Genomic DNA, 24,793 nt, shown 5'->3' on the forward strand with positions numbered 1-24,793 from the left:
TGCCCCTGTACACAGCATGAGAAACGACGCCCGATCCGACTGAGAGTCGTAAGACTCCCTTTGGAGTTGTGTGACTTCAAATTCGTGGCTAAATCGCAGGAAAATCGCACAGTGTACACCCAGCTTTAGCTTTGTTAGCTTTAGCTAAAGCTGTTGTAGCTACATTGACTTATAAAGTGACATGAACTACGTAGCCAGCAAAGCTACAGTGCTTAACAAATTTATTAGACCACCTGTCATATTTTTCTCAGTGACCATCCAGCATCATGAAGTTCTTTAATGGGGACTCTTTCATTTTCAGTGAGCTCTCCACGTTTTACCATTTTGAACAGGAATGAGGGATTTCAAACCAAATTCACCCAAATTTGAGCCGGCTCACTGGGCTTCTCTGAGAAGTCAGAAATGAATCAAGCATAACATTCAACCACTAAAACTCATTTTTCTGTTCAGGAATGCAAGTAAATAACTATAATTTGACATATTAATCAAGAAATATTTATGTGCTTTACTATTTTTTTTCAGTTTTTTGTAAATCAGTACGTTTGAAATTCATGGATAACAATAATAATTATATTTTAGCATTAAAAATATCATTTGGGTTAAAGAGCTTCTACATATTGGTGTATTAACCATTGCAGAAACATTAAAAAATGATTTTAGTAATTACCGTTGCTGTTAATTTAGGGCAGCTGTGGCATAAACCTTACTTTGGTTAGGGTTAGGATGGTCTAATAATTTTTTTAAGCACTGTATGTTAGCCTAAGCTAAGGCAAACAGAGATAAAGCAAGCCACCAACCACTTCCAAAACAGGTCTATACATGAATAATCCCGCATTAGACGTCTGACCTTTTTTCTGTTTGACTTATGAAATGTTTCATCTGTAATTTTTGCAATGTAAATTTTTGCAGTGAGGTTATTTAAATTGAAAAGAAAAAAAATGTTTTACCAGCAAATTATGTCCCATTTGTTCTGACAGATGTAACATCTCACTGCAGTGGGCTGTAAGGGGTCTGCAGTCTGCAGCCAGACTCTTCTTGAAAAATCAAAAAAAAAAGTCATTGCTCTAATTCCATCAATGTTGGCGTGGCTTAATTTAAAACCTGACCCAAATTTAAGCCTTACTTGAACTGGGAAAAGCAGCAGAAAAGTCTAACATTACATTTTCTGTTGAAACACACTGTCTGATATTCACTGAAGCAGACGTTCCCCTTCATCTGGCACGTAAGATATATTCAATACAATAAAAGCCTCAAGTTCAGTTTGTTTTATCATATGCACCATACTTAAGACTATGTTTTGTCTGTGCTTTTCAAACTTAAACACCAAAATTAAATAAACATATTTGCTGAATGTGGTGGAGCCAAAAAAGGAGCACAGTTACAATCAGTTAGAGACTTTTGTTCTGTTTTGTGCCATCCCAACATTAGTGGTTTAACTTCTTTAATGCTATGAGTTCTTAGGTGTTCAATCATTCTGTAGGACTGTGTCATTGTGTTACTTCCATAGACTGCATAAAGTAGTGGACATAACATTTTGTTGCTGAAGCCGTCTCCAGTGGCCAGCCCATGGCAGTCACTAAATAAAACACACAGTCTCAAAGTATTTTCAGCAAACCCAGAAACAGAGAGGTGGAGTTTCGGTGGGCCTTATGCCTGCTGACAAACAGTTACAATGCACTCACTTGCAGTAAAAACAGGCATGCCCTAGTTATGCATAACTCATATCCTTCATGAAATACAGTGTGCCTGTAAAGATGTGAACTCTTCCCTCCTTCTACAGTAAAAATCAGCATTTTAACATGGGGTGTGTGTGTGAGTTCCTGTACTTCTGCAGCCTGCCCCTAGGGGACACTTGAGGAACTGCAGTTTTTTTGCACTTCCACATTGGCTTCATTTTATCAACACCAGCGGCTACTACTTAGTTACTTCTTGGCGTGTTTGTTGTAATGTATCAGTTCTTCACATGTTGATGTGATACCTTGGATGTTTTCTCTACTTCTGCATTTTCAGCACATGTGTTAACTAAAACAAATGTCGCTCCAGTCTGCTTTTTCACAATTTCTCACATTCTGTAAGCTTTTTGATGAAAACATGTTTTCTGTGAATCTTAGGCGCGAGGACAGTTGATGATGTGTTTCTTTCAAACATGAGAATCCCGTGAATGATTCTTCTCACAATTTGTAGCAACATGACGTAGCTCGTGAGATTTGTTTGCAGGTTAGACCTGACACATTCCATATTACACAGTATTTAATAAGGCTGTGTTCACTTCTTTGTTTTCACCCTTAAAGCTCCAGTTACCTTCAAATACAACATGATGTGTATGATTCATTTAAATCAAGCTGTCCTGTTGCTGACAGATGCCTTCAGAATGCTGCTCATGCATTCAAACAGTCTATGATTGATGCACATTCTGACAAGGCACTGTCTTAGGCCCTGATCTTAAATCATGTTATCAGTTAACACGAGTGTGTGCAGTCCTCATTCTAAAGTAGTTTTCCCACAGTTTCCAGTATGGGTGTGTTTCATACTTCTTTATCTCTTTTCTTAGTCTTCTTCAGGATGTTCAAGGCTCGATTGCTCACAAAAATGCTGCCTTTTTTTGTGTTTGCATCCAGTACTAAGGCAGCATTTCAAGCCTTGTGTTGCTTGTAAGTAAGAGGTGATGTAGAATCTGTGATGTAGAAGCTTTACTGCCACAACCCTGATTTCATAATGTCCAAAAGTACAACTACAAGGTCTGATGTTTTATAATCCTGTGGTCTGGAGTCTGTAATTGTCTGTGCTTAGACACTTCATCCTTCTTCACAGTGCAGCTGCTTTATTTTCTGACCACTAAAAGAAGATCTTTTCAGCGATACAGACGCAGGCAGGTCAGATATCTCCAACAGCATCTGACCTGCCTCTAACTCACTTTTGGGCAGTGTTTGCTGGCAAGCACTTTCCTCCTCTTCCTTTCTCTCACTGAGTGAAGCTCTTCTTGATGGCCACATTTGGGAAGAGACCTGAGAGCTCTTGGACGACCCGCATGTCTATCTGAGAGCAGAAGGAGACGTCCAGGAGGAGAAGTTTTGGGCAAGACTGGAGGAGTTTCTTCAGTGAAGCAGGACTCACTAACCTTGTACCTGTCAGAAACAAGTCACAACAAGCATAAGAAGACCATCTAAACAATGTTCTGCAAAAACAACAGGAGCTGAGAAAAGCAGGAAAAATAAAGCAATATAACGTGTCTTGGTCTAGAAATACACAGCTGCCAATTACACAAAAAAATCCTCCTTGATACATGGTGTTGCTGCATAGTCAGACTCAAATAAAAATGTTTTATGTTAATAACTCAGGATATACAAATCACCCCCAGCACACAGACAGCCCTGACTACAGTAGCAAACTTGTAATAGCCACAGAACTGCCACATCAGCACAGCTAGCTTGGCTGATATTTGTAAAGCTACTGAGCTGCCAAGTCTGTCGTCTTATGCAACTGGAGCTACAGTGTTTGTGCAGTAGTCCAGGTACTACTGCTGGAACTCGTCCAAGTGAGCAACTTTTTATTTACACTTGGTCTCATTTACCAACTTAAGGCTAAGGCTTTATTCAGTTTGTTCTCAAGAAGAACCTAAGGAACGTCTGGGGCAGATTCATAAAGCTTTTCTTGAACTGATGAATTGTTCTAAAGTGTTTTTAAATGTATGAATGCCATGATCAGGAATCTTTACCGATACTATTTATTGATCCAAGTCCTCATGGATACTTTTCTATTGTTTGGTGGAAAAAGAAAATGATAACAATACTTTTCTAACAGAAGTGGTATAAGCTAAGAACAGCTTGTGCTAAAAATCTTAACGTCTTACTTAAAATCTGTTATATCAAATTATATCTTCCTTATCTTAACAACTGTATTTCTTCTCAAAAACTGAATGTTCTTTCTGTTGATATAACATTTGAACATATTACATTTTATTTACAGTCATCTGATTTACTGAATGTCCCAAAGCACATCATATATAACCTTCTCTCAGCTTGTTCATTCTCTAACTTTTATACTGGTGATTCCATCACAGATTGAAACAGTAGATTAATATTTTTAACTACTGGGACTTGCCACATAGTTTGGGAGGACTTTTCAGCACTGAACTGAGATGATTGAAAAAGAAAATTGTCTTGTAGCAGCTGAAGCCAGTGATGTATGCATGCTACTCCCACTGAAGCCAGAGTCTTTTTCTCTTCTTCTTTAAGGTGAAAGCTCAAGATGCTGCATGTTGGTTTAATTTGATGCACAATGCTGATGTGCTTTTAGGTTTTGTCCACCTTGCAAGAGCCGATTAATGTTTTTACACCTGTGATATCATTAAATGACATTAGGCCACAGAGCCTGTAAGACTTAATAGCAGTATTAATAAGCTAAAATGATATTGATATTTGTGTTTTTTAAAAACAGAGTACTGGTTTTGTTTTCCAAAGATGTTTTTCTAAGCTGGAAGCTTGTGCACATTTTATTCTAATTACCCTAGAGAAATGCCCCTTTGATGCCCATATAAGGGCATCAGACTGAAGAGCTGTGTGCAAAGTCAGACAGGATCAAATAAAAGAGTAGACAGACATCAGTAAAGTGTGAATTAAAGTTTCAGAAAATGACTTAGCACTGGACCTCTAGAATAAGAAATACTTCAAAAGTTCAGAAGTGGATATCCTGCTGCTTAAATGATGGCAAAAAAAATTACTAAATTACATAGTAATATTGGATATTATCAGTCCTTCAGGCGGTGCCACCTTCAGAATTTGTGCATGACATCCACTAATCAGAACAGGATGTACCAAATAAAGTTAAACAGTTTTATATGTGGGAATGGAAACAGAAAAGAGACACTGAATATGTCTTATGTTTTATGTCAGACATATTAAGATATGGAAATACATTTATTCTAAAAACTGGTACTAAAAAATGATGGAACATGTGATAGTTGTATCATTAGAGTAGCTGTGAGTACATTTTTATTGTTTAGTGTTTAATTTTCAACCTTTATAACACTTCTTACCAGTTCTTTGGTCATATTGATATTTTAATATTTTTCTGTTTAGATCACACATTGCATAATTAAAACTAGAGCTTATTAACTCATGGTTTTTTATCATCTACTTAATAATTGAAAGGTACCAAATTGAAAAACAAAACAACAAAAAAATTGAATATAGCACTCATATAAGAAAAAGTGTTTTTCTTGTCCGAAAACAAATCACAGGTGAGAAAACTTTGGCAGATGTTAAAAACTGTGTGAGAGGGTTTTAAGGAAAAAAGTCTCCCCAAAATATAGTTAGTTAATGAGGCAGAAAGATACTGAGCAATTTCATGGCTTTTTGTTTCCTATGTCAGAGATCATTTCAGATTTTTTTTCAAAATGACACTTGGAATTGGCAGATATGTCCACTGAGAACTAATAATACAACTACAAGGATATAAAATACCTCAAACATGCCATCATTCAGGACATAATTATGTCAAGTCACAATAGATTTTAACACTCACATTCATCATGGCCAAATACACTAAGGAGTGTGAGTAATGGTGGTAACAGCATGTACCAGACTGTTGATGATAATTGGAAAAGTGGATACTTTGCTAAATCTTAACTTTATACTACAATAATAATAGCGCCAGCTCATAAATAAAGAATGAGAGCTTACCCAGGATATCTAAGTGCTGAAGTAAGGGGCAGCTAGCAGCCAGCTCATCTATGTCTGAGTCGCAGACGGTCCGGTTTGCAGTGAGGAAGAGTTTACGCAAGCGGGGCAGGCTGCGGGCAAGATGCTGGAAACATCCGGTGCTGCTCTGCAGTGTGGGACACCAGCCCAGGTCCAACTCCTCCAGCATCCTGGGCAAACACAGACCAGAGACCGTGAAGGAGCACTGAGGTGACTCAGTCCCCAAAATTTGGTTGAAAACAACAGACACTCTGCTTGGACTTGTTGGCTTCAAGGCTGAGTTGTTAAAGTTAGAATACTGCAATCTGAATAAATAGACATTCACGGCTTCACATTAAAACTGAATTTGGGGATTTTTCAAACACAAGGTAATCAACAAGAACATGAGTAGCCTTTGTACTATGTATGAATTGTATGGTGATGTGATACTGAGAAAAAAAATCTGCCATTCCAGGACATACAAGTCAAAAAGGTATAGTAATGGTGAAAAACAGGGGTTCTTTTTTTTGTTTTCCTTGGTGAGGACATGTTAAAGATACTCATTTATTTTGCAGCCCTTAACACATTTGTATGGCTCACCTGCAGCCATTGACGAGCTCAGAAAGCCCTCGGTCAGTCAGGTTTCTGCAGCGCCACAGGTCCAGGGAGCAGAGTGAGCGACAGCGAGCAGCCAGCATACTGGCCACAACGTCATAGTCTTCGATCTGTTGGAGAGACAGGCAAGGGTTAACTTTTATTTACACTGTGTTTGCAGGACAGTAGTCTACGTGGGGCTTTATGAATGGCCTTTGGGGTCCACATCCATTTTAAATAGGACTCTTTACATATGCACTGTCCAGCAGCCTCCCTAAATGTTGTGGTTGAGATATAGTGAAAACATTTGTGTTATTGTTTTCTATGTCTTTGTGCATTGTATAAATGACAACATCAAGGTGCAAGGCTTTTGTGAATATTTGTTCATAAATTGGAAACACAATAAAGTTCTCTTCCTCTGAGCATGTCACATATTCAAATAATTCAATCTTTTGCCTTCGGGAAGAGATACTGGACCAAAAAAATTAAGTAATAAGTGAATCCATGGCCATTCCTCTCAAACGGCACAGTGCATTTTGAGCAAACTTTGGAAATGAAATGATAACAGAAGTTGATAAGCTGTATCTGCTGGTTTGAGGGACATAACCTGACTACCCCAAGAGGGAACAAAGCACTAACAGAAAACACTTTCACCCGAAAATAAATGAAATTGTCTTTCAAGAACTGATTTGTTTTTGCAAAGCTGTTATTGTTCTTTGGTGTCAGGTAATGTCGGTCATATTTCATCCTTTCATCCAAAGATGAAAGCAAAGAAATGCAATTTAACAGCCACACAGCCAGTGCTGGCACCTAACTCACAGAATCACAACATGCAGAAGGTTTCTCTGAGCAAGCAGTGGATGATATTAAAACTTTAGTCTAAAATAGTTACTGTTGTGTATTTCTACTGCTGCATTACCACTGACAAGGGCAACTTGTACCATAGCCCAATATTGTTCTAAAATTTTAAATCCCCTTTTCCTTCCTGCTTTTCACATCAGAATTTTCATCAAATAGGGAAAGTCAACTAGATTCTATAAGTGGGGGGATGGGAGAGTCATTCATTCAATCAGCAAGAAACCGGCTGAATTTATTACAAAAAACTTTATACCAGGGGAAAAGTTGGTCTTTTATTCTTTTTAAAGTATCTTCCAGATAAATGAATTCAGAGAATTAACAGATCAATCACATCATCATCCAAATTAGATCTAAATATAATAGCCGATTTATTTTTTGATATATTTGACATTTGCTTTTTAGTATAGTATTAGACGAACAGAACAATCCAAGTTTTATATCTTTCTGTTAAACATCAGGCTTTACTAGGAAGCTGATACTGCTCCCTGCTTCGTCAGAGCCTCCCTGAATTGTAAATATCGAACATGTTTGATATTTACAGTTCTGGATTTGACTGCATCAGACAGAGTCACAACAACCAGTAAAAGCAAGCAGACTGAGTAATGTCACCAACTAGATGTTATGTACGTTTACGTCTCACAAACAACGCAACTTTACATTCATCTCGTCCAGGATTTGAACCTCATTCTGTAAACAACTGTAAAGCATGCCAGGACAGCCAGCTGAGGATTTAAATGATGCTACAAGTCTGCTTAATCATGCAAGTTTCCTCTAGATGGGTGGGAAATTTAGGAGGATCATAAGACAAAATAAAACTTTTAAACTGTCCTTATGTCTGTTGTCTGCCCCCCATTTTAAAAATCTGGCCTGCCTTACTTTATCACAGAAACTGCGAAGAGCTAGCTGAGCTTTGCATTTAAGTCGTAAAATCGATAAGATTTGGTATCTTTTTTGATATCATTAAAAACTTTTAAAAATATGAATGTGAATGTTCATTAGTGAGCTGTTTTAAGAGATTCCTGTTCTTCTTTTAAAAAAGGCTTCCCATACACTAGATAATTGTCAAAGCTTACACGGTTTAAAAAATGTGACATAAGGACAGTTTCAAAGGATTTTACATCTTATAACTCTCTAACCAGGAGAGTAGACCAGACTGTAAGACAACAAACCTGCCTTCGATCTCACACTGAAGATTCAACACACAAGATCTCCCAGACACTCAGGTGACTTCAGTGTAAAGACTAAACATGGAGGACGATTGAAATCCTGAGCTGGCTGTTCTAACATGACTACAGTTGCAGCAAAATTCAAGAAACAAGGAGGAGTTTATGGGTAAAATCTTGGCTGGGATATTCTGTAGATATAGTTGTGTTTAGGGATAAGCATGAATACCTAAAGGCTAAATGCTTAAGTCCAGACTCTTTTGTCATCTGTAGCAGAATTTCAAGTTGATTAGAACAATTATTGTTTTTTTGTTTTTTTTTTATAATTCCAGGCCCATAATCCCAGTCAAATGCTTCTTCTACACTGTAACACAGCCACCTGCCCCTACTTGCTGCTTTAGTTGGTCTTAATAAATACTGCCTCCCTGCCAGTGCTTTTTATTCTGATATAAAGAACCGCTAACTGCTTTAGCAAGTTTAGCACTCCTAGTCCCTCATAGGATCAGTGCATATCAGCACTACGTTGATCTAGAAAATGGGGATTAAGTTATCCAGATGCTGTATCGGGTTATATTGGGATAGTGATGATATTCAGGGCAGGTACCTGCATGTGAAACTACAAAAGCTATCAAAGGCCGGCAGTGCTAGCACTGCTAAAGTTAACCACATTCTGCAACCAACTTCACACAGTTACAGTGTAGAATTGTCTTGCTGTTGCAGAGTGAAGTTGGTTTGCAGAATTTATTTATATACTTAGAATACTCAGCTAAACCACTTTAATGTATTTTTGACCATAAATGGAGCATAAGAGGTGCAACAGAAGAAATAGGTTTTAAAAACCTCATCATTACAAGAGGGCAAGTGTGCATACAGTTTATTTTATCCAATTTTTTCCCCAAGACAGCATGGCTTTTTGGCTATTTGTAAATGAATTTCTGAATTCTCTAGGGAAAACCCACTTTGTTATCCAAGAATAGGAGATTGATGAGTTGAAATCTTAAGAAAAATACTGAAAATTAATTGGAAACCCTAAGAAATGTATTGATGTTTTGTATACATTTATGGCTTTTATACATCACAAACTTTCTGCAGCATACTTTTTTTCACATTCGCAACCCAATGGAAACAGCTTTGGGACCTATTTTTGGGTCCAGACCAACCAGTTGAGAACCACTGGGCTAAAGGCAATTATAGTTGTGTTTATGTTTGTGAGCCATAAATGTACATAACATCTGGTTGGTTATGCTACCAGCTCTGCTTGTTTCATTGGTTGCCCAACCTAGTATGTAAATCTCAACCAAGTCTGATATTCCTCTCAATTGTCAGACGGGGCAAATCTAGCCTAAAGTCGTGCTTAAAACTTTGTGGTCTGTAGTCAACCTGCCCAACCAGCTGCTGGCTACAACAAGATTATCTCACTCTTATCTTACGCTCATTCTGTTTCTTTAAAATATATGTAAAAATCCTTGCCATAAAACAGCCTTCCCAGAAACTTAAGAGCAAAGCAGCTTCTTTACCTCCAATATGCTGTGGCTTGTTGTTTTGCAAGTCTTGGTTTGTGTATGCTCTGCTTTTGTTTTCCAGTCTGGCTTCTTTCACTGAGGTTTGACTGTGTTGTGAAGTAAGACTGTAGACGCATTTTATGCCAAGGATGGACAATAAAATATTCACTTAAATTGTGTTCAGTGCCATTATCACTGGCCTTGTCTATTTTACACCCTACCAGTTTATTGTTAGCAGCTCAATTAGTGCTACACCACTGATGTCTCGCCATCTTTTAGACAAGCTGCTATTCAACAAACACACATGGAGGGTTGTGCAGTCAACAGACTGCGCTTTATTTGGACTCCTGTCTGTGTCTTCTTCCTTTCTGTGTTTATGTGTGTGGGTTATTGTTAGTGTGTATGCTTTCTCACCCTCACACAGCTTCCTAGGTTGAGGTGTCTCAGCTCGATGCAGAAAGTCAGGATACTCAGAATAGCTGTTTGCTGCAGAGAAAACAATGACAAAAAGAAGACACTCATTACATGTACAGTGCATGTTCTAAATTTTTTAACATTTTCATTTGGTACACTGGTAACGTCAAAGAACCTGCAACTTGCAAATCATAACAAGACAATATAAAACGGTTAAACAACAACTGTAGGACATGTTTCCATGCACACACATCTCTAAGTCATATGGTAAAACAACAATATTTAATGAACAGAAACGTGTCCAGTTTAAGTAAATCCTGAGTGAGTGATTCACTCTCTCCTGCCTTGAGCACTCATTTAACACCCAGTGTATTTAAGTGAATTTATTATGGCACAGCATTTCCCTTCACACACAGTGAGGACACAGATCTCTCTAGTGGCACTGCAGCTTGGATAGAGATATGGGAATTCAACACTAGAACTGCCAACACATGTACCTCAGTGGCAGGAGAAAGTGTGAGACATGAAAGTGAAAGCCTTTTGTGCGTGCGCGGCTGGTGTGTGTGCTCAAGTCTGTAGCTGGCATCTTTATAAACGCCTCTCTCAGGCGAGCTAGCCATTTAATTAGAGCAGTGACAGGGTAATGACAGCTGAGATGTCGGGGCCTCAAACAGACACACAAGCTCGCTCTGTGTGCCGGGTTATAAACAACCTGCAGCATGCTGCCTGGCTCCACCGCAGAAACTCTACCCTGCCTCCTGCCCACAATGCTGCTCTGAAACATGACGAACACTGAAGAAACACAGTGGAGCAAAACCAAAACACAAGACTGTGGTTTTATACCTCAGGCAGGTCTAAACCTGAACATGCAGTACTGTATTTTGAGACACCTGGGTTTAGAGTTGACTCAGGTCATCTTAAAAGACAACAACAGAGAATGAATTGTGCCGAAATTAAACATTTGCTGTCAAACAGTGTGGCGTTCCTGGTATCTAGGCATGCGGAAAAAAATCAGAGTCTTTCAGTCCTGGGTCTCTCTGGTCTTACTATACTCTTGTGAGGCCTGGACATTGACTGATGGCCAATGGCGCTAACAGGACCTTTGTGACAACTTCTCTTCTGCACATCTTTGGGCAAGACCATGTGGCTAATGTGGATGTGCTTAAGAGAGCAGGGATGGGAAGGGTTGGCTGTCTGATCTGGAAATGGCGGGGGTTGGGGGGTGACTGTGTGCGTTGTGAAGGGAGCAGTTGGGAGGAGCAGTACAGGACCAAGGCTGAGGCTGCGAAGTGCAGAAACGCCATATGTGCTGCTCAGAAGATGCTCCCTGGATTAGTCAAGCAGCATACTTAGATGTCCCAGTGAGCACATAGCTAGAAACCCCCCTATGGATGGATACATTTATGACAATACAATAAAATTAGTTCAAAACCTATTAATCCATTGTAGCATGAATGTTAATATGAGGGTGCAACAAGCTTTATGCTATAAAGGAGGAGGCTGGGGTGGTGGAGGTTAAGCTTTGCCAGCAGCAGCAGCCTCAGCATTAATGTAAACAGGGATTAGTGAGAAGTACGTCATATTTAAATACAACACTGTGTTAAGATTAAGAGTTGTGATTGGCTGTCGGAGCTGGGAGGATAAGCTGGCCATCAGCTGATCATGGCTTGGCATATGACAACAATGCTGAACTGACACTGAGCTTCAGTTGTTCTCCTGTTAATGAAACCATTTCATGAACAAACTGCAGGTAGTGGACTAGCAATTATTTCAATGCAAGGGCTCCAACCACCCACCCATTTCTTCTGACAGGAAATAATAAGGAAAACAATCCTGCTTCCCAAAGTGAAGTTGTTGTTATAATCTTTGATTTGGGCTCATCTCTTTTGCAACGTGAAATCCATTTGAAGTTAAATCTCTTCAAGACAATAAAACATAGCAAAACAGCACAATTTATCAAGGGAACATCACTGTTTTGTTAAAATGCTCAAAGCCCGAACAATTACAAAATGCAACCTGTGGCGAGGGCTTGTAAGTAATTACAACTGCCTTCAGATCACAGGATAAGAAGCCTGATTGAGTCAGACGAGACCATCTGTGATGTTTGTATTGCACTGCACATAACTTTGTTTTTGGGAAGAATTCATCCAAGCTAGCTGGCAGAACCTGCCAAAATATGTATGTACTGCATGGTTTGAAACAGTCACAGACAAAGATGTAATCATCTCTTCCACCAACACTAGATTTATTTGTAAAGCAGAAAGTCTGCAAGCATGACAGAAAGTGATTTCAACTGCAGCAAAACAAATTTGCTAAGTGGGACTGTGCTGTATTGTGAAGGCAAAAATGAAGCAGCAGGGAACAGGGTCTCATCAGACAATGGCTTCATTTGTGTTGCAAAGCAAAGATGCTCATGTTATTCACACACAGACATGTTTGACTTGCAAGCATTGTTGTTTTCAAAGTGCGCAGCTTACATCATAGTTTGACAAATGATTGAACTAAACTGTGTGTGAGGTGTACTGAACTGAATGATAGTTCAGTAGCAAACTTTTTTTTGCACAATATTTAAAACTTACAATTATATACATTTTAACATTTACATTATATAATAAGTCTTGTAAGTCCTATCAAGAGTGTTAGTTAAATGAGATGTTTTTAAACCCCTGTTAAGTTTACATGAGGGACAAATTGGTCCCACCCCTGCCAATATCGTAGGTAGAGATTACAGGGTCAGGCAAGAGAGAAGAGCGCTGTTTATACCTTAGTGTGTGCATATTTGGAGCACTCCCTGTTTGTTTGCATGTTGCTCCTCTGCACCAATATTACACCATTGTGGGATTAATATGACAGAACATAGGCATCTGTTATCTGCCATAGGCAGCTGTTAATATGGACCGTACAAACAAAGATGGTAGTGGGTTTTAGGCCTGACCAACAGACCTAATTCAGTTGAAATCTTTTTCTCTATTCATCTCCATTCCTTACACTTTAAAGCAGGGGTCATCAACAACACTTGTATATGGGCCACATTTTGTTTTGACAAACACTGTGGGGGCCAGACATTCAATTGAATTAAATTAAATAAATCTTTTGGTCTAACATATTGTTGCATTAGTATTTCCTTCAATTTTTAGGCATTAACAATGAGATCAGCCCCTACCACCTATGCTACAGCCAGCCACACAGAAGCAATTGAGATATTTTTGCTCTGCTTTTCTGGGGTTTCTTTGTTGTCCATCACTGAGTTTGACACCACTACACTGAGTCCCGATTTTGAGGAAAAACATGCAGGAAATAAGTCTTTTATTTTAAATGTCAGGCAAGGAAAATTGCCCTCTCTAAGAGTCTGAATTCTGAATTGACACAAAAAAACGTCAGATTTAATTAGGACTTGAATGATGAGTATGTATTTATCATGCATCATATTTACTAATGAATTCTGGCAGGTAGATTTCTTTATAAATGGGTCAAATGTAGGTCATTCCTGAGAAGACATTTGCAATACTGCTCATTTTATTTGCTTAATATTAGTGTACAGGGTTAACTCATAACAAAATAATCCACTGGGTAGCCAGATTACATTTTTTTCTCTAGTTCAACAATTCAGTTACCAGTTTAGTTAACAGTTACTGAAAAAAACACTGCATCTCCCTTTAAACCTGTTAATAAAAAAAATCAAAATACCTGCTGCATCTGCACTGTTTCCTTCCAGCTTATAGGCAGGTGCATACCAGCAGAGGGTTAGCAAACAGTTGTGTCAGTACCCCTGCATAGCTAGCTGATTCAACTAGTGTGCTGGAAGTGGACTGCATTTACTTTGAGAAAAAAAACACATTATATTGAACTATTACAATAAAGGAATATGAAAAACATCATTATGAAAATCAGGTTTATGATTCTGTGCTGTTGTTTTTTGTTGTTATTGAAATAGAAGTGCCTAACACTCTATGCCTCTGCTCAGTTCATTGTCATTTTGTTAGTATAATAAGGGTTATATCACATCTAAGAAGAGATTTAATGAACTGCTATTTCAGTTTCAAAGCAATTCAAAGAAGAACTGGAGCACATAAGTCATTTGTTACAATTTAATAAGTTGCAAAAACCTCCTCAGGAGAGGGGCTTTACGGGTATACACCCAGAACACAAGAAGAGCCATGTGGACTTAATGTTTTTTGTTATAAGCTAGGCCATGTGGCCTTTGCTGCAATAGGCTTTTTACCTTTTTGTCAATCTGGAAATTTTGTACAGTGTATTTGTTCTAATAATGTCCCACTTTCAGGGTAATATCAGAGGGCTGAATTTGAGTGCTGATACAGTACTGGTTTATTGCATGCTGACTTCCCACTATGAGTGACCAATCAAAAGGGAGGCTCTGTAATGAGGAGGGTATTTAACTTTTTTAAATCCACCTGTACTGTTCAACTCTGACAAAGACACAGTTTGTGTCAAAACATTGGTCCTTAAACTCCAAAATGACTTGTGTACTCAGGTTTCTTCTTTGAATTGCCCTTTAAACTTATTTGGTCCTTTCCTGAGAACCCACCATCTGTGGAGGCGCTTAAGTGTAAGAGACGCCTGCCTTATTGTTTTATCACATCTCTTATCATTACAGCTTAAGACTATAACTAGGTTGTGCAAAGATGTAGAGTCCAAACTTTGAACCTTTACCTACTGAGCCGGCGCCGGCGCTGTGTTTTATATTTCTGGAGTATTATTACCATAACTCTGTCAAAGTTTGTCCGATCAGAAAAATTCCAACCATGTTGGAAAGCTGAAAATTGTGGGCATGCGCACATATATGGTTCATTACAGTACTCGCAACCATATGACATGGGCATTCATAGCAAAACACCATAGCAAAACACCAGAAGTATCGCGAGACCGCTACATGGATTCTCAACACTGTAACTCCTCGAAAGTTTGCTCAATCTAAAAAATTCCAATGCTGACAGAGAGCTGAGAATCTGTGCTTTCCGGCAATATATGATATGTGGTATATATATATTACAGTAATGTCGAACAGTACCGCGAAAACAGCAGCTTTGGCAGAAGACGAGTGAGAAAAGGAGAGTGAAGGGAGAGAGTAAAAGGAGAGCGAGCGAGAGCTGTTTTAAAAAAAATAGCGTTTAGTGGCATTTGTGCGTGTCTGTCATGTGCAATAACAATATGTTGAGAATGTCTTTTTCCACCTTTATTTGCACAAATTTTCACCTATGTATATAGTTATCTTTTGTACTGTGTTTTGCACACCCAGAGTCCTAGACAAAAAATGACTGGTGATTGTTCTAAACATGTATAGGTCCACATTTCAAATGTCAAATCAAAACTTCACGAGCAATAACAAAAATTCTCCTCATAAAAACCATGAAAAACAAAGCAAACTGCTGACAATTCCATATAATGTGCAATAATCATTAACCCGATGTTGAAAAGTCAAGTTCAAGTACTCCCGGGAAAAGGGACCAAAGCTCTCAGACTTAGGGCATTTCCGGACTATTTTACAGCCATAATAACAAAATATGTCCAAATCGCCATTTTTAGACTCAGTAGGTAAAGGGTTAAAGGTAGATAAACTCATAAGAGCCAAAAAAGTGTTTTAATTTTTGGTACTGCAACAGGACTCAATGGCAGTAATCTTGTTTTCACAAGTTACTTGTAAAAGTAATTTTATCTGACACATGTGGGACCACAGGTAAATGTGCTCAGCTCTCCCCAGATTCACAGTTGTCTGTGCAACCTACCTCTATCTTGGTCCTGTAGAGTACCAGCCTGCGGAGGCGTGTTAGTTTTGAGATGTGTGTGAAGGCTTGCGGATGGAGGCGGTCACAGGAGGACAGGTTGAGCTCCTGCAGCCCGGGACATGTCTGTGAGATGACCTCCAGACAGGCCTCATTGAGGAAGTGGCAGCATGACAACTCCAGACAGACCAGGCTGAGACCACAGGCCTTCATGAAACTGAGGATAAAAATGACATAATCACAAGAATAGAAGATTAGAAGATCATGTCACAACAGCAGTAGGCATCGCTAGTGTTTACACAGTGAGGCTAACATTCTTTAACACACTTTGTGATTATCTTCTTGCTTATTAGCTTTCCAATTTTTGTCTGTGTGTGCCTCCCACAAAACAAAATGTTGTACCTGTGGGTATTTGTTAGTTTTTCAAGGTTATCCTTCTGTTTTCTTATACTGTACTTGTTGCCTTCTGACAGACTGACCTACTGAAGCCGGTCAGGGTGAGAGCACCGCGGTTGCCGGTCCAGGACAGGTTGAGCCTCTGGAGGAGGGTGCAGCGACTCTGCAGGTGTCCCAAGGAGGCGTCACTCAGCCGGCCCCAGTATGGCTGCAGACTCAGCTGGGTGTACTGCAGTGGGTCGCAGCAGTGCTGGTGCAGCAGCTTACAGCTCTGGGCCAGACGGCAGAGGTCTGGCAGGGTCAGGTGGCTCAGTATCAGCTGGATGAGCTGTGGATGGAAGATGGGGAGAGGGGTTAGGAGAGGAGAGGAGAAAGGAAGGAGCCAAAAGAGAAAAAGAAAAAAGGAGAGGAAAAACAGAAGGCTCTTACATCTGGTAAGGGAACACACACAAAGCAAAGCATACTACAGAACATAAAAGAGAAGAAGAACCTAGAGGAGAACAGAAAATAACAGAGCATAGCAGAGAATGTTAATTGCGTCCCCTCTGTCAGGCAGATCTTAATAGTGGTTATCTTGGACGCAAAGCACAGATAGAAGGATCAGCAATGAGGTGAGCCGTTTTGTTTTGCACTGTGTACGTGTACCTCTCAAAGAGAAACAATGACTATGCTAGAGAGTGTTGCAGTGAATTAACAATACACAAGGTTTAAGCGGGTATCAGCTGACAGATAATAGCTATATTGTGTTTCTGAAACAAACACACAGCGGTTGTGAAGACTGCTGTTAATGGCAGCGGTTTGGAGAGGAGATAAGAGAACAAATATCAAGAGCCGTGCCGGTGTTTTGAAGCCCGTCTCAGACAATGTGATACGTCAGAATGGCATGAAAATGACTCCAAGTCTGTGAGTACAAACAAGATCAAGTGTCAGACTGAGTCCGTGCCACGGTGTTCACATGTTTGTGTGGAAAAACTTGTAAATAAAGCACACATACACACTGAGGGGCTCTTTAATGATTTAAGGGCTACCTCCTAAACTATTAGTCATGATGATCATTTGGAGTCAAACTAGAGAAATGATTTTTGAGAAAAATTACAGTTTTGCAAAGATGTTTTAAAATCATATTCATCAAGTAAAGCAATAAATCAAGTTGATGAATTTGTGTTTTTCAGGAACAGGGTGCCACAATGCAATAGTGCTGAAAATTTTTTTAAAATATATATATATTTTAAAGCGTGACAGAAAAACATAGTAAGTAACATAACATTTATATGAGTAACAATTTTTGCAGTTTATTACCAATATTAATTGTTTTGAGAGTAATTTAGCTTTCTAGAGGCCTGGACAGCTTTGGTTCCAAGTGCCTAGACATGAAAAACTTTGTTTTACATCATTGATCCTACATCCTGGTTGCAGGGTCTCTTTTTCCTTTTAATGTTGTTAGCATCACACCTTAAGTACACAAGATTATTGTAATGTAATGTCATGTAATGTAATTGTTAATAGTATAAATGCAAATTTCTGACTTTATGTTAAATCACAACGTGATACACATACATGGGCCGTTTTACATATCCAAGGCATGGGATACATTTCACATTCTAACACCTCATTGACAGTGTTTGGGAAGGGCAGAACATTTCAAACAAAACTGAGAAGGTGATTGGACAACCATTCTGTCTGTCACATTCATTACAGGCCAATCAGAACAATCAAACACAACGCATTAGGCATACCCCCCAAGGAGTAAACTATATAGCAACAGCTCAACCATTGCCATGTCATGATTACATAGTTTTTCATTATCTGTGGAGCCAATTAGTTAAACTTCCCAAAGCTGGTCAGAAAAAGAGCAAAAACACCCTTTCCACCTTTGGAACAGTGTAATTTTGACTTTTTTCATTTTAGTCTCAGTCTTAGTCTTCAGGTTAAATATTGTTTAGTTTTAGTCACATTTTAATCATTTCTACCCTTTATAGTTTAAGTCTAGTTTTAGTTGATGAAAACTCAAAAACATTAGAAGTTAGTTCGTTTTAGTCCATAAAAAGTCCTTACATTTAGTGTTAACTTCTAGTCCAAGCATTTATTCTTTTGCCTGAATCTGGTACCACTCCACGGTCCTGTGTTCTATCCCCCCCTGCCAAACCTGGGGTCTCTGCTTTCTACAGTTGAGAGGCAGAATAGCTACAGATGCATTGTATTTTTGACAGATTTTAGTCATCTTGATGAAAACTTACAGTTTCAGTCATCAAAGATCAATTTTTGGCTAGTTTAGTCTAGTTTTTCTCAGGGAAAAAGGCTGTCGACAAGCAATGTTAGTCATAATTGAAAAATGAACACTGCTTTGAAAGCTTTAATAAGTAACACCACAGATGTATCAATGCTAATCTCTCCACTGGCTACCACTGTTTACAGGCTTGCAGTCACTTCGACTAAACCACACCCATAGCTGCTGTTTCTTTCTCTTCAAATGGCGCTGATTTGTCTCATCATTCTCTGACAGGGAACAAGTGTATCAGCCTGAACTTTAGCAACAGGTCTGCCTAATGACAGACATGGCCACTCCTTTGGCTTTCCAAGGTTAGAAAAATCAAACAGAAGCTCAGATTTAGGCTCCAGCACATGGAAAACTACTTACTGAAGGGTTCTGTATTTTACTTACAGATACAAAACTAAATTCTTAAACAGATCTACAATTCTATTCTGCAATTACATGTAAATTTCCATGTTTAAATTTAAAAAGAAATCACCAGACACCTGTCAAAGACATATTTGACTGCCTTAAGCCTCCCACACACAAAGATTTTTTAAAATCTTTACAGAAATTTTACAATGTGAAAGATACATTTTTCAATACATTTTTCATTTTTGTTTGTATATTGTGTGGTGTATAACGAGAGGATCAACTCTTACCAAACACTAACAGATTATGTTTACAGGCTACCAGTCTCGGCCTGGTCTCGCCTGTCAAAATGCCAAATCTAGTGTAGTCAAACATGACTTTCGAGTGAAGAAGTCACTGTGGTTAGCTGTTAGCCACATGCTAAGTCTACTGGGGTTGCCATTTTGGTTCAGCTCCTTCCCCTATCTGTTCATCTGTGGTCTGTTTTACAGTACGTTAAGTTGTTAAACACTCCCCACTTTTGTTGGCACAAATCAACAAGTTGCTCTCAATTTCTAATGTCCATCTAAACTTTAGATGCTGTTTATTATTGTTGCCATGGCTGTGTCGTTGTTTTACTTCCTTCCTCAGTCAGCCTGAATCCCGATTGGCTATTACTCTTTATGGCGTCCCAAGTCTGCTTAGCTGTCCTCAGTGCTGACCACACACAACAGGAGGATTTTTGGCGGTAAATTTTAACGTTTAATATTTACGATCTCGGGTCAGAGTGCATCTGATCAGGTGAGGGAAACATTCCCTCTGAACACACTGCACACTACAGGATAGTCTGGCAAGATAATCTTAAAAGAACACGCCTGCATGATCAGACAAGATCATCTTGTTGGATAGATATTTGTATCTCTTGTATGTATATTGTGATGATCCTCTGGTGGTCTGTTTGCTGGTTGTTGTGTTTTGTGTTCTCAGGAACCAGTGGGTCTGGCTGCAGTCAGGATTTGCATGTGGATTGAGAACACCTGGGCCCGGTGTTCTCATGCTTATAAAAAAAGCATGAGAATCAGACGGTTTCACTCCCCACCTTAGTTATGCTTTAGTTAGGCTGATTTGGCAGCTTTTTATTTTCCTTGATATATTTGTCATCTCTGATCATTTTTGTTAATAAATTTACATTTTCTTCACAAACTACTCGGTTCCTCCTCCCTTTATTTGTCAGTGGTTTAGAGATGGCCATGACAATATTGAACTAAAAAACTCACTAGATATCTGCATTTTGGGTAATTTGAGTTTATAAACTCACCAGAATACAGAGCCATATTTACCTTCTTTTAGCAAATATTTATGTCCACATCAGTAGAATATGTTTGAAATCTGTTTCTTGATGAACCAGATGAAGGCCACGAGCTATAATGCGTCTGTTTAATAAAGTTGTTCCCCAAACGTCTACTCTTTTATGAAGCTTTCTGTTTCCACACGGTAAAGCCCACTTTACCATTTCTTTGGAGAAACTCCCTTCACATGCACATAATGCTTTTATTTTGAAAAGCTCCTGGCACGCTTCCACTATACACTTAATCCAGTCACTTGCAGGGAGTTTTATTGAGGTTAAACTTAGGAGGAAGGACACAGCTTTGACAGCAGGAAGACAAAGCTGACACGCACCAAACTAGTGTCTGGTCTGAAAGCTGTTATGGCAGCAACAAAACCGTCTGAAAAACAGTTACTGCATAGGAATGGCGAGGAGTGCTCATAGGGAGCGCCACAGAACTTTGATGTCACACTACCACTGCAGACCAAAACATGGCGGCCTCCTGGTGAGCTTTTGATCTCAAATTTACTCAAAATGCAGATATCTAGTGGGGTTTTTAGTTCAATATACATTTGAGAGATACAAATATCTATCCAACAAGATGAGCTTGTCTGATCATGCAGGGTTCCTTTTAAGAACCATTTGATAGCTGGGCCTCAGCAGACTTTGGACGGAAGGGAGTATTCATCCGAATATTGCCACGATTATCGTGTAGTGTGTGGCTCGCTTTGGACTTCAACACACTAAAAAATTTTTCAATCTTTTATTTTAAAAATGTGGGAAACCACAGACATGAGAGCTGTTTTGACTTACACCACCAGGTGACTTGGCCAGACCATGAGACCACAACTGTTGTCTGTGGGAACAGATTTACAAGGAAGACTGCATACTCATAAGATCTCACAGAAACTTGCATAACCAAATGTGACTTCAAAAGCAAAAAAAAAATGGAAGGAATCCAAAAGCAAAAATAAAGATAAGAGTATGAGTGGAATCCTGGCTGAGAAGATGGTACAGTTGTGTTTATGTTGTGTACTGTACAGGTACGTAACATCTGGTTGGTTATGCTGCGTGGTCTGAGATCTACAAACAACAGGTGTGTGGTCTCATGGTCTGGTACAGTTGTCAAGTGTGTGTTTGAAGGATTATAATGTTAAAAATCTGTTAATCAGTCCATGTGTCTGTGGTCTTCCAAAATAGTTAAGGATTTGAATATCATCGAATGTGTAGACAGCCTTACTGACATATACTTTAGTTTTTGCACTCTAGAAACACTACAGAAGCTACTGTTTTACAGTTGAACATGTTTTTTTGTCTAAAGTCATGTAAGAAATATTGCCAGGCTCCAAACACAAACTCAAAGAAGACTAAAACTTCACTGAAAAGTATCTTAACTTTTCTAGATTTAAGTTACTTTAAACAATCAGCATTTATTTTCAATTTATGGAAATAAACAGAACTGAATTCTGCTGTTTATTAAAGCTCAGAAAGAAACTACATGAGCTTTTGTGGTCAATGCTGAATATTAAAACAACAATTAATTTTTAACAAAAACTTTACAAGGCAGCCACTTGTAATAATGCAGTGATGTCAAAATGCAACAAAGTTATCACTGGAGGAAAACCTTAATATCCAGAAATACTAAAATGTACTTTAATCCCTTTCTGAAGTTAAAGAACCTCTCCTGAAGAGCTAAAACTGAGTTTTGATGTCCTGCTGGGTATCCACTCAGTCATTTCAGTAGAGTGAGGTACTCTGTTTTAAGCTCTGTAATCACCTCATATGGCAGTTTGTCGAAGTATCCATTCCCTGTCCTCTGGTGCTTGCTGTCTCCTCCCTGTCTGAATGGTCCTCCAACATCAGACAGCTCCTCCTCGCTGTCACTCAGGTCACTGATGTCAATAACAGGCATCTTATAGAGAGCCAGCATGGGTCTCTCTTTCACCCCCCGCAGGATAACAGCATCCAGCTCGGTGTAATAGTCCAGCAGTGAGCTGTTGACCTCCAGGCGTAGCAGGTTGGTGGGGAAGTTGATGTGCTTGATGTTAGGCAAAAACTGGCGGGCCTGGGGTGTCAGCACCTTGGTGGGCTCCCCGGACCACAGTACTTCCCATCTAGACAACAGAAAACGGATTCAAGAGTTATTCTGTAAAGGTGGGAAGCCTTTTAAATGTAAATGGTCTATCATACTGTTAGTTGTGGGCTCTTGTCTCCCTGTAACTGTTCATTTAATTCATACATTTGTTAATCAAACACAACAGGAGCAACCCAATGCCATGCTAGGTGTGACCCTGAGGGGAAAATTGTTAGCAAGCTGGCTCTTGTCAACATCATGGCTTATTCACCACTTCAAGATTGTTTGTTTGCCAAAAACCAGAGCTGAGTCATGATGGATGATTAATAGGCAGTGTTGAACTCCCTCCTCTTGTCCACACCTCTGACTAACACAACATATGTGCACACTCACAATGAAATTAAAATAGAGCTTTAACAGTCAACTTTTACCTTTTATTTGTAACTGATTGAGATTTCAGCTGTTCATGTCCACCTTAGTTACAAATCTGTTCATTTTAAGTGCAGTTTTAGAGGCAACGAGCTTTAACAATGCAACCTACTGAAGACTCAGTAGACTCAGTTGTTTTTTGGAACCTAAAGTCATCATAAAGATATGGCTTTCAAACTATGTAGTTTGCATGCTTTTGTTAAAGTGTTGTAATGATAAGAAAGGGACAATTTAACTGAAAAAATTAAGTCCACAAATTTAAACAAAGCAGTCATCCATTGCAAAGAAAGATGTGCCCTTAAACACTTTGCCTATTTTCATATGTACAACTCAAACATTTGCTGCAATTATGCAAATTAAAAATAAGGATGTTGCTTACAGTTAGCTATATGAATTATTGAGCAATTAAAAATATAGCACAAGGTTTATTGTAAGGTAAAGTCTGCCACAGTACTAAGGTTTTACTTCTGAGCCTTAGCTTTGGTTTAGAATTACTGTAATCCTGGTCTCATTAGAACGGGTGCACACAAATATTCAATAGTTATCTTCATCTTAAAGGGTTCTCAGCAGCAAAGTGCATGTTTACTTTTCAGAAAACAGAGTTATTTTGTCAAAAAAAAAAAGTTTAACATGATAAAAAATGTTAATCAGTGACCTCTGTTCTATGGTGAGAGTGAGAGTCAGTGCTGATCTGCTTAACCGTTCACTTCTATAAATAGTTGTGTTTAAATATTTATTGATTTCATAAATATAGGCACTAGTTGGTGATTTTCAAGCCATGTGGATTAATTGGTCAGGTGATATAGGTTTGTACATCACAGGTAAACAAGAAGTTGGGTGGCATAGGAATGGAAATATTTTGTTCTGTTTGCAACAAAACAAGCAAGTGTTGAGCAGTCCAGATTTATATCAGTGTATTATATCATGATTAAGGTAAAATTTGTCTATAAACAGGAACATCACCCCTGAAGTAACTTCGTTTTGGACATCGGTTTTATTTTGAAACATGATAGAGACTATCTCATACAGCTTTGCAGGCGACAAAAAAATATTATGGACCTTTGGACATTGGGTAGTCATCATGACAAACTAAAAACGGATGTTTATAAAAACTCTGATGAAAACTGTATTTACTTTTCAGTAAGGAGACAAGATGAGACTAAAATCTAGGGATGCCCATTTCAGATTTTTGCAAGGGTCAATACATCAAAACTAATTTAAACCGATAAAATACTGATGTATACACATCTTTTATTTACTGTAAGAAACACCAAATTCTTCAGTGCAGAGAGGCTGAGTCAAGCAGAGCTCAGAGAGGATCAGGGATGTAAGACAGTGTGGTAACTGTTTTACACTTGGGAGTTCATTCAAAGTGTTCAGGGCTCACACTTGAGTGTGTGCCCTAGGCAACTATCTATACCTGATGGCTTGTAAGTACATTTTGCCTATATTTAAGGCTGATACATGAGTTACACTGCTGATAAATATGGTTGATATATAGGCTGTAAATATCAGCAGAATTTTTTATATCTGCTAATACGGACATTTAACTTTCTAAGCTATTATCTGCTGATGCCAATATCATGCTGATAATACTGAGCATCCCTAACATAATGTTAGTGCTAAGCAGTCAGACATGGAAGAGAGAAGAAAAAGCATGTGTGTGTGTGTTCCTGTGTGGAGCAGCAGGACAGACAGCACAAGCTGTTAGGCAGGTTTCAGTGCTTTTGTGTATACCAGGGGTTGTACTTGGACCAAACTAAACACAAATCTGGTAGGTCTACCTTTGGTAGAAGAAAGCAGCTGCCAGTAGAATGGCAACACATAAAATTAGCTGCTGCTGATGCTGCTGTAATGTCACCCTGCCAAATTCCTGCTCAATAAATCTGAGGTAAACTCTCCAAAGTTTGCGGTAGGGCCAGGCAATTAATTGCAAATTAGATTAAATCGCAATACAGCTGCAATTCACAAATAGCAGAAGTTGCATTATTTCTTTCACTTGAAATGTGTCAAAA

At 38.8% G+C, this 24,793-nt stretch overlaps 1 protein-coding gene across 2 annotated transcripts in view; it reads right to left on the reverse strand.

Annotated features, from left to right (window-relative positions):
• Nucleotides 1-688: 688 nt before the first annotated feature.
• Nucleotides 689-24,793, reverse strand: part of fbxl4 (F-box and leucine-rich repeat protein 4) — a 28,641-nt gene continuing 4,536 nt past the window's right edge. For both annotated transcript variants that reach the window (XM_041794427.1, XM_041794425.1), the window contains exons 3-9: nucleotides 22,053-22,389; nucleotides 16,430-16,674; nucleotides 15,954-16,167; nucleotides 10,210-10,281; nucleotides 6,279-6,403; nucleotides 5,682-5,869; nucleotides 689-3,125 (exon numbers count right to left, since the gene is read on the reverse strand). In XM_041794427.1, coding sequence (XP_041650361.1) covers nucleotides 2,962-3,125; nucleotides 5,682-5,869; nucleotides 6,279-6,403; nucleotides 10,210-10,281; nucleotides 15,954-16,167; nucleotides 16,430-16,674; nucleotides 22,053-22,389 — 1,345 coding nt within the window. In that variant the 3' untranslated portion in view covers nucleotides 689-2,961. The remainder of the gene's footprint in view (nucleotides 3,126-5,681; nucleotides 5,870-6,278; nucleotides 6,404-10,209; nucleotides 10,282-15,953; nucleotides 16,168-16,429; nucleotides 16,675-22,052; nucleotides 22,390-24,793) is intronic.

This window comes from Cheilinus undulatus, linkage group 8 (assembly GCF_018320785.1).
Source record: "Cheilinus undulatus linkage group 8, ASM1832078v1, whole genome shotgun sequence".
Taxonomy (NCBI): domain Eukaryota; kingdom Metazoa; phylum Chordata; class Actinopteri; order Labriformes; family Labridae; genus Cheilinus; species Cheilinus undulatus.